This window comes from Cucumis melo, chromosome 1 (genome assembly GCF_025177605.1).
Source record: "Cucumis melo cultivar AY chromosome 1, USDA_Cmelo_AY_1.0, whole genome shotgun sequence".
Lineage (NCBI taxonomy): Eukaryota > Viridiplantae > Streptophyta > Magnoliopsida > Cucurbitales > Cucurbitaceae > Cucumis > Cucumis melo.
The window spans coordinates 19,741,356-19,752,193 of record NC_066857.1 but is presented as its reverse complement, the minus strand read 5'-3'; the positions used below and the strand labels follow the sequence as shown (position 1 = coordinate 19,752,193).

The window sequence follows — 10,838 nt, the reverse complement described above, 5'->3', positions numbered from 1 at the left end:
ACGTAGGTTTTTATTAAATCGAACCACTTTAAAAATCCTCTTGTGTCATTTCTTCAAATTCTTCAATTCATCTTCATCACCTCACCATCATTTGTAGAAAAATCCTCCATATAAATTAATACACACACAGAAGAATCAAAGAAAAGAAGGAAAGCTTAAGATCTTTTTTGTAAAACCTATTATGGAAGAAAGCAAAAGAAAAAGCTATCAAGAAAGAAATAGGAAAGTTTACCTTTTCACATACAAAGTGTGGCAATTTTCTGACCATGCACGTGGCAAAATTAACAGGGGGTAACATGATTGGCTTGGTCTTGAGTTGATGCCAAAGCATCAGAATAGATAAATGAGCTTTCTAAGCTTCAGGTTGCTTTCCTTTTGAATGTTTTTCTTTCTCTTGATTATTTTTCTTAAGGAAAAAACAATCTTGGATTAGATGCCCCTTCTTCTTGCAATACTTACATTTCTTCTTCTGTTTTGCCTTCTTTTCATCATTTGAAAAAGGTTTGTTTCTGTTTTTTCACTGATTAGATTGAGGTTTGCCTTTGACAAATAAATCATCTCCACTGTGATGCTCTTTTTGTGATGATTGAATATCTAATTCTCTTATTCTTAAGGACTGATATAATTGCATTTGTTTTTACTAAGTCTCTGCCATATTTGAGTGCATTTTTTTTTTCTTTTTGTAAGCTTCAGGTAGAGAATTTAGGAGAACATAGGCTTCATTTTCATCACTACGTTTGTCCCTCCAAAGTTTTAGATTCTGAAACAATCTTCTTGAAGGATCCATCTTGTATATAACGAATTTCTCCCTTAGGTACATTTTATTAGGGAGACCTTTAGTAACATATAGATTTTTTATTCTCTTCCAAATTTTATATGATGTATCTTCTTCTATTACTTGTCTTATAATATTGTTACTGAGATTTAGGATTAGTGTACCATAGGCATTTAACTTCATTTCTTCCTTTTGTGATGTTGTGAGTGTTGCTGGAAGTTCTGAAGGATCTAAAAAGGCTTTATGAGCCTTTTGTTGACCTAGCAAAGCTTGATTTTGCCTTCTATAAAGCAAAATCTCCCTTTCCATCAAACTTCTCATTTTCTACTCTTGCCACTGCCATTCTCAGGTTTGCTATGATCTTTAATCCTCCAAGATTCAAATTCTTGAAAATCAAGATTCGCTCCAATACCAATTTGTTGAGCTTTCTTTTAATTTCTTGTAGGCCCAAATCCAAGTGGAGGACAGCTTGAAATGAAAACTAGGCAGAGAAGAAGACAAGTATATGTTTTATGATCGTACACGTGGCATAATTCCTTTCTTTTATTATTTTTCAATATGCACAAAGAAGAAAATGTGAAAGGAAAGAAAAAACATAGGAGGGTTACCTTTTCTTTCTCTCTTTGTATTTTTTTCTCTTCCTCTTTGCAAACCCTAGGTTTTAATGGAGCTTATTTTGAATAAAGGAGAAGAAAACAGAATGTAGTTGAAGGAGAAGAAGAAGAAGAACACAAGATATACGTGGTTCGGCCAAAAATGCCTACATCCACGAGAAGGATTGCTTTCATGAAGAATCTTGAGATGAGTACATGATTTTCTTTTGTTTCTTTTTCTTTTGTTTTGAATCAAATGTATGTATATGTGTAACCATCTATTTTGAGATGCACCTTTATATAAAGGTATTTACATAAAAGAAAAGAAAGGAAAAATTAACTTATGTTGGAATTCAACTGTTACAAAATCAATTGAAGGCGATAAAAGAAATGCAAATGAAAGATAAAACCGCTCTCTATCTCATGTTCCAAGCTGTAGATGAGTCAGGCTTCGAGAAAATTATAGGTGCAAAAACATCGAAGGAAGCATGGCACACATTGGAGAAGGCTTTCAAGGGTGCTGATCGAGTTAAACAAGTATGACTCCAAACTCTTCAAGACAAATTGGAAACCATGAAAATGAAGGAGTCAGAAGGAGTATCTGACTACATCACCCAGGTTCAAATGGTGGTGAACCAACTTAAACACAATGGAGACACCCTCAAAGATGCAAGGGTTGTAGAGAAAATCTTTCGATCATTGACAAATGACTTTGAGAATGTCGTATGTGCAACCAAGGAGTCAAAGAATTTGGAAGAAATGACTACGATGATCTTGCAAGTTCCCTTGAAGCACATGAACAAAGAAAGAAAAGAAAAAAAAACAACAAGAGATCCTGGAAGGGGCATTACAAACAAAGATGACCATCAAAGAAGACAAGGCAATGTATGCACAACACAATCGAGGAAGAGGACGTGGTTAAGGTGGTGACAGTTTCAGTCGCGGCAAAGACGTTGTCGTGGAAATAACAATGAAGAGAAAGAACAAAGATGCCAACAAAATTGGTGTGGACGAGATTGAGGTTGTAGAAGAGGTGGTCGCTCAAATTGTTCAAATGTCAAGTGTTACAATTGTGGAAAATATGGACACTACGCAAAGGATTGCTATGCCGAGAAAAAGGTGGAAGAAAAACGTGAATCAGTTGTAGAAGAAGAGACAAAAAATGATGACATTCTCACAATGACCCATGAAGGCACCACTCTGAATAGCGACATGGTGTGGTATCTTGACATCGGTGTAAGCAATCATATGTGTGGGCATGAACATTTTTTTTTATATGTAGGAGATAGAAGATGGACATGCGTCTTTTGGAGATGCATCAAAGGTTCAAGTCAAAGGCCGAGTAAAAATACGATTTTTTTTCTTTCAAAAAGATGGAAAAGAAGGTATTATGGAGGATGTCTACTTTATAACTGACTTGAAGAATAATATTCTAAGCATGGGGCAATTATTGGAGAAAGGATGTTCGATCATCATGAAAGATCGAATGCTATATTTGAAGGACAAAAATGATTGGTTACTTGCACACGTTAAGATGGCAAAAAATTGGATATTCAAACTCAAGTTAAGGAATATACAAGAAAAGTGTTTACAAGTCAACATGGAGGACAAAACACGTGCCATAAGAGTGTTTTGTCCTCCATGTTGACTTGTAAACACTTACACTACGGCGTGCTAAAAGAGTTAGCAAAAAAAGGACATGGTCCATGAACTACCAAAAATGGTCTACACCAAGAAGGTTTGTGAAGGTTGTGTATTTAGAAAGCAAGCAATGACAACGTCCCAAAAGAAGGCTGAATATTTTGCAAAGAGACCTCTCGTGTTGATACACACAGACATATGTGGCCCTGTCATCCCAATGTCTTTCAGTGAGAAAAGATATTTGAATACTTTATTGATGACTATATAAGAAAGACTTAGGTTTATTTTCTAAAAGAAAAGTCAAAAGTATTTGAAGTATTCAAGAAATTCAAGGTGATGGTAGAAAAGACAACCAATCTTTACATCAAGGTCTTACGATCAGATAGAGGTAGAGAATAAATGTCAATCGCTTTCACAAATTATTGTAAGGAACAAGGTATCAAAAGAATTTTTACTGCACCATATTCACCTCAGCAGAATGGCGTTGCAAAAAGAAAAAATCGAACAATCCTTGTTATGGTTTGATCAATGTTGAAGAGTAAAGATATGCCAAAGGAATTTTGGGCGGAAGCATTATTACTATGCGTTGTATATGTGCAAAATCGATGTTCCACATACAAAATTGACAAATCAAACACCTTAAGAGGCTTTGAGTGGTCATAAACCAACCATATCACACCTTAATGTGTTTAGTAGTGTGGCCTATGCACATGTACTAGATCAAAGAAGAACCAAACTCAATGATAAGTAAAAGAAGTATATGTTCATTGGGTATGATGAGAAGACAAAGACTTACAAGTTATTCAATCCAATTGAAAAGAAAGTGATTGTAAGCCATGATGTTTAGGTGAATGAAGAGAGCACATGGGACTGGAAGAACCAAAAGGAGGCACTACAAGGAAAATCATTGAGAATTGCACCAATAATCACTCCAATGACTTCTCAAATATCTGATGAAGAAATCGAGTCAACCTAGGATGCGGAGTCTACAAGATCTATACGACTCAATCGATGAAGTGTACCTAGTTTGTTTATTAGCAGACTCGGAGAACATTACTTTTGAGGAAGTCATAAGAGATAAAAAGTGGAAAGTCGCAATGGATGAAGAAATAGAAGCAATCAAAGAAACAAAACATGGGATCTAGTGAAACTATCTGATAAATGTAGACCCATTGGTGTGAAATGGGTATACAAGAAGAAGATGAATGCCAAAGGGGAGTCGCAAAAGATTACAGACAAAATGTAGGAACTGATTATGATGAAGTTTTTGCTCTAGTTGCAAGAATTGAAACAATTAGACTTCTCTTATCTCTAGCGGTACAATTTGAATGGGCTATTTATCAAATGGATGTAAAATCAACATTTTTAAATGGAGTTCTTGAAGAAGAAATCTATATGGAGCAACCCCTGGATACATGAAACCTAGAAAGGAAAGTAAGGTGTCGAGACTAAAGAAGACGGTTTATGGGTTAAAGCAAGTACCTCGAGCATGAAACATTCGGATTGATACTTACTTCAAAAGGATCAAATTCATTCAGTGCCATTATGAGTATGCATTATACGTAAAAAAGAAAAAAAAAAAGGTAATATGTTTATCGTTGCCCTTTATGTTGATGATCTTATTTTCGTGGGGAGCAATACGAATTTAGTTCTGGATTTTAAAGATGCTATGACGCGAGAGTTTGAAATGACAAACTTAGGATTGATAAAATACTTTCTTGGTCTTGAAATTAGACAAGGAAATTTTGGAATTTTTGTTTCACAAGAAGCATATGCCAGAAACATTCTAAAGAAAAATAAAATGGAAAAATGCAAACATGTAGCAACACCAATGGAGCTTCGCACAAAACTCTCTAGATTTGAGGGAGAAGATCAAGTAAATGCACATGGATACCGAAGTCTGGTAGGGATTCTGCGATATCTCACATGCACAAGATCAGATATTGCATATAGTGTCGGTGTAGTGAGTTGATACATGAAGGATCCAAGGCACTCACACCTCAAAGCCATTAAAAGAATTATTCGATACATTCAAGGGACAGAATCAACCGGGCTTCTCTACACAAAATCAAGTAAATACAAGTTGATAGAATACTTTGTCAGTGATTGGTTCGCGATATAGATGATAGAAAAAGTACAGGAGGATACACGTTCTACATGAAAAATACAATGTTCACATGGCTCTCAAAAAAACAACCAATCATAACTCCGTCAACATGTGAGGAAAAATATGTGGCAGCATCTTGGTGTGTGTGTCACACAATTTGGCTAAGAAAGTTACTGCGTAAGTTAAAACTAGAACAACATGAGGAAATTGAAATACGAGTCGACAATAATCAACCATTGAGTTGGCAAAGAATCTTGTCCATCATGAAAGAAGTAAGCATATTGACACTCGATTTCATTTCATCAAAGAACATGTAAAGAATGGAGAAGTGAAAATGATTCATGTCTCAAGTCATGACCAAGCAGCTAACATTTTTACAAAACCTCCACCAACAACTCTATTTGAAAATCTGAAGAAGATGATCGGAATGAAGGACTCAAAAGGTTTGAGTTTAAGGGAGGAATTTGTTGAGCATTAAGCTTCAAATGTCAGTTTTAACAGTTTTTCAACAGGTATTTGAGAGATCAAACGACATTCAAATTAAATATATGACCTATGGATTTTGATGCCCCTGATGTGTATTTTCTAATGGTTTAAGTTTCAAGAAATTTGAAGTTATCTAGAAAAAGATGTAGCAGTTTGAGTAATGAAAGGTCAAGAATTACTGCAACTTTTGAAATTCTATCTTCATTATTGTAATATCTTTAATTTTGCTTTTCTTAGTGATTTATTGAAGGAATTTAGAGAGACACCTTGTGAGACTATATATAGCGATATTGTAACCTTTTGTGAAAGTAAGTTGGGAAAGATAATATAAAAGATTAAGCAATTTTTGTTAATAATTTCTCTCTTCAAATGTCTCCTCCTTTATCACCAAATAACAATATTTTTTCATGCAAACATAATTAGTTACTAATTTCTTGAAACGAAATTAAGAAACGAGACATTAAGAATAGTCATGATCAGAATTCACCTAACTATTTACATAATCAAATATTATAACTGGTTAAACATGCAATCTTTTCGATCAAATATAATACACAGTTGATCAAATAGATGAATGTTAGCTAACATTCATCTATTTGATCAACTGTGTATTAAGCATGATAATACTGGAAAAAAAAACACATCCACAAAAATCAACAAAGAGGTTCATCAATATCTTAGAACTAGAAAGTTCAACCACTCATGGTCATTGCAAACATTTTATCCTACGTTGTAGCAACTTAAATAGTGAAGAGAAGTAAAGGGAACAAAAGAAAGCTACGCTAGAAGCAAACTTTGTCGATGAAGTCTATCAATCTCACCTTGATTTGCACCCCCAGATTATCTACTCTAAATCTCTCCCTTTAAAACTAGGCTATACACAATTTAATATATATACATACATATATATATATATATATATATATAAGAGAAGTTTCCAAAAATTCAACCTTTTTCATGGATATGGCCTAGCTAGCACGGCGACACAGGCTTCCATCCACATGTGCTCCCTCTTTGCAACATCACAACATTGTGGCGCTTTTGTCCAATGCCTAGGCGCTGGACCGACGCTACATGCACGTATTCTTCATTTTTTAATTTTTAGTTTCTACACTTTCTTCCTCTTTTCCTCAGGTTTAACTTTCTTGGTCTTAGTTAGGGCATTTTTAGCTCGATTTGACATTGAATCACGATCTCGAATGTAATCCTAAAAATTAGTAACAAGAAATATCAAATCTAATAAAATCATATAAAAACTATTCTAGACCGGTTTGAAATAACACCATTTAAGTGTATTTCACAAGTCAATAGCCAGTAATGAATTTTTTTTCAAATAATAGAGTTTCAATTAGTTAAGTTTGAAATAAATTTAGAAATATAATATTAAAACATGTTTATTTTATTTCAATAAATGTATGAGAATGAGAAATTGAATATTCAAAACCCTTTCATTTTACATTTTATTTGTTGTATATTGAGACATTTTCTGAACTCAATATTATCTGTTTTTCTAATACGTTGGGTGGAGAAACCCAACTTCTAATTTGAAGATGAATAATAGCTTTATTCAACCCAGTTGAAATGATACCTATCTTTTAGATTTTGGAGCATAATAAATACGTTAAGAATGTTTATCAACCCAGTTGAAATATTTGAGTGCGTACGTCAATTTTTCTCAAACTATTAGTATCTTGATTTTTTAGATAATACAGATACATGTACGGATTTCAATTATATTGACATTCTTTGTAGGATCTCATCATGCCCAAGTTCATTCATATAAAAATAGGAGAGTACAAATCAAGAAGCTAAAGTACAAGAGAGGGAGAAGAAGAGGGGCAAATGAAAAGCCACAGAGAGAAGCGAGAGAAAATTGCATAAAGGCATTTGAGGTTAAGGAAATCTAGGTACGGCATCAGTTTCCAACAAAAAGAAAAAGGTCAGCAGGTTCATTTTGGCACATTATTTGTTCTTAGTTTCTTAAGGTTTGTTTGATTAACTTTTTTGTTTTTATTTTTTAAAATTTGAAGATTAGCCTATAAACATATATTCCATCTCTAACTTGTTTTGCTTTGTTATCTACTTTTCATCAATGGTTTAAATCGATCATCTGATAGACACTGATATGCTTTCAAGTAGAATTGATAGACAGTGATAGAAGTCTATCAGTTTTTATTATAGACATAATCTAAAATTTTATTATATCTTATAAGAATTTTAATTTATTTGCTATTTTTAAAAATAGCTTTGAGAAAAATCACTAAAAAAACAAATTAAATTCATTATAAATGATAAATATTTTGTAATTTTTTTCATTTTTGACAATTTGATTAAAGATTAACATATTGATTTAATTTAATCAACATATTTGAAGAAAAAGTAGAGATGATCATATCCATATGGGGGAAGAAATTAAAAGAGGAACTAAAGTATTAAAATGACAGCTGTACAGATTTTCTTCATGTATTTTGGGCTTGAAGGTCCCCCGTTCAACAGACATTTTACGAAAAGCCGGCTTGTTCCTACTCTAATCATATTATTGCATGCTAAACCATTGAATGAACCAACTATAAAATAATAATTGGGAAGCATAAATTTTGGTATATTAATTAATTAACCTTTATTTCTGTGCCCATCGTCTTTGATCGGTTGTCAGTCAATCTTAACCTTTGCGCTTATCATCACATTTCTCTCTCTGCCTCACTCTCTTTTTAAATTCACGTCGTGCCGTTGAAGGCAACTTCACAATCCATTCTCAATACCAATCCTATAATAATACTTTTACCTTTTCCCTTTCACTTTTGTCTTCTAATAATTTAACTTCTAGTAGTAGTACTCCATCATCTGATTTCTTTCATTCTCCCCACACAACTGAGAGAGAGCTAGCACACTCCCAGGTTTGCCCTAATTTTCTCTTCTCTTTTTGCGCTTTCTTTCCTTCTTCACTTGCCTTTATGCATGCAAACGTACGTCTTTAACTGGGCGGCCGGTTCATGATTTGTTTGCAATTGCATAGACAGACAAAGATATCACAAGGGACGTACGAGATATATATAAGAGATAATAATGATGCCTGAAAATGAACAACAATTAGTAAGTGTTCCACCAGGTTTTCGATTCCATCCAACAGATGAGGAGCTTCTTTATTACTACCTTAGGAAGAAGGTTTCGTTTGAAGCCATTGAGCTTGATGTTATCAGGGAAGTGGATCTAAACAAACTGGAGCCTTGGGATCTCAAAGGTACTTATCTATATTATTAATTAATTCATTATTATTTATATTCTTTTTAGGTTTAACTATATATATAGTTAATTAGTTTTAGAAAACTTAATGTTATCATGATAATTAACGCTTAATTAATAGACATATATACAAAATCATTACTTTTTCTCCAGATAAATGTAGAATTGGATCTGGGCATCAAAACGAGTGGTATTTCTTTAGCCATAAGGACAAAAAATATCCAACTGGAACTCGAACAAATAGAGCAACCAGTGCTGGGTTTTGGAAGGCAACAGGGAGGGACAAAACCATTCACATGAGCAGTTCCAATTCCAATTCCAAAAGGATTATTGGCATGAGGAAGACGTTGGTTTTCTACACAGGTCGTGCTCCTCATGGCCAAAAGACTGATTGGATCATGCATGAATACCGTCTTGAACATCACGATCCCGAGGTGGTTCACATTTAGTATTAATTCATTATAATAATTAATTACTCACTTTTTCCTTCCCTAGATTTATTAGATTTTAGTTACGTTTTTATATGTTATATATTTATATAGCTAGGCTGCTTAATAGCCAAAAGACTCTATCACAATGTTACACAAGTATGATCACGATAATAAATGTGATAATTTATAACCGGTTTGTAAGTAATAATTAATTTTTGTAAGAATTTGTGTCTCTTTAAAACAAATGAAAACTACAATAGATCAATAATTTGGAGGAAATAAACATATATAACTTAGGAACTACTAAAAACAAAATTAATACCAAACAACATCTTAACAAACCTATATATTATTATTAAGGCTAGTTGTTATATTAAACTACAATAAATAACAAATTAGATAAATTTGAAAAAATCGACTACTAAAAAAAAAAAAAAGAAAAACAAATGAGGGTTACTATTAAACTTCCCGATCTAGCTGCAATGGAAGGAACGAGGTGATCTACGTTCCACTATATATTTAACTTGTGAAGTGGTTTCTTTTCTTCTTAATTCTATAGGTGCAGGAAGATGGGTGGGTGGTGTGCAGAGTTTTCAAGAAGAAAAGTCAGAAGCCAGAGGTTCCGGAAGAGCAGCACTTAGATTACTATGCGCATACGAAGCTAGGTGGCAGTTCTGGTTCGGCGGAGGGTACAGGAATGGGAGAGCCGAAAAACAATAATAATCATATGCAAGAACCACATAATAATAATGATTATAGCTTTGATGGTTGCATGCAACTGCCCCAGCTATTTAGTCCAGAGTCGTCGTCAGTTCCAACGCTACCCATCTCTTTAAACGCTGCCGCTGCTGCTGTAGAGTGTCCTCAAAATATATGGAGGCTAAGTTGCGGGGTGGTGCAACATGAGCGGTTGAACACTACTGATTGGTCATTCTTGAATAGGCTGCTCGCTTTGGATCAACAATCTCGTTCCAAATCTACGCTTTCAGATGATCTTACTATTTCCAGAAACTTTTCATTTCCATTTCCCTATCCTTATTCTCTTCCATCTGGTCCCGACTTTATCAAATTCTCCAAGTAGCGGACTACCTGATATTTCTCTTATTTACTTTTTTTTTTCACTGTTTAAGAATATGTGTAGTTATTCCATACCTTCTTCGAGGTTCCGTGGAATTTCGTAAATTTTATTTTCAATACTTAACAATGGATTGTTTTTTAATGGTCAATTTAGTCTTTTATACACTATAGAAAAATAATGGGGCAACGGCAAGAATAGCTAAAATCAATCTTAAATTTATAAATACAGCCATAGCTTTTCAAAATTTGTAACTATAGCAAAAAAAAAAAATAAATAAATAAATAAATAAAGAAAAGAAAAGAAAAAAGAAAAAGAAAAGTTGAAGCAAACTTTCATTTTTATTATTCCAATGGTGTGTGTTTGGTGTTTTTGCAAACCTAGTATGAAGTGCTTTTGTAAAATAAATTTGTGCATGTAATTGTATTTTCCAAAAGTTTTCTTAAAAATGTTACTCACCGAACGTTAGGCTAATGTTTTAAGTTTT

General features: G+C 33.5%; 1 protein-coding gene across 3 annotated transcripts; it reads left to right on the top strand.

The window, feature by feature from the left end:
- Nucleotides 1–8,356: 8,356 nt before the first annotated feature.
- On the top strand, nucleotides 8,357–10,516 carry LOC103489615 (NAC domain-containing protein 76). 3 transcript variants are annotated; one of them, XM_051085186.1, is made up of 4 exons: nucleotides 8,357–8,499; nucleotides 8,623–8,843; nucleotides 8,999–9,279; nucleotides 9,836–10,516. In XM_051085186.1, the coding sequence occupies exons 2-4, from the start codon at nucleotides 8,669–8,671 to the stop codon at nucleotides 10,355–10,357; spliced, it is 978 nt and encodes a 325-aa protein (XP_050941143.1). In that variant the 5' UTR covers nucleotides 8,357–8,499; nucleotides 8,623–8,668; the 3' UTR covers nucleotides 10,358–10,516. The 3 variants fall into 3 exon arrangements, with proteins under 3 accessions (XP_050941143.1, XP_008447060.1, XP_050941120.1); XM_008448838.3 differs by having other exon boundaries at nucleotides 8,619–8,843; XM_051085163.1 differs by lacking the exon at nucleotides 8,357–8,499 and having other exon boundaries at nucleotides 8,506–8,843.
- Nucleotides 10,517–10,838: the final 322 nt, after the last annotated feature.

Excerpts from the sequence above, each read along its gene's own strand:
- LOC103489615 (XM_051085186.1), top strand. The coding sequence starts at position 8,669 with ATGATGCCTGAAAATGAACAACAATTAGTAAGTGTTCCACCAGGTTTT. Across the intron at positions 8,844-8,998 it reads GGAGCCTTGGGATCTCAAAG|ATAAATGTAGAATTGGATCT; the intron begins GTACTTATCTAT and ends CTTTTTCTCCAG. Across the intron at positions 9,280-9,835 it reads TTGAACATCACGATCCCGAG|GTGCAGGAAGATGGGTGGGT; the intron begins GTGGTTCACATT and ends TTAATTCTATAG.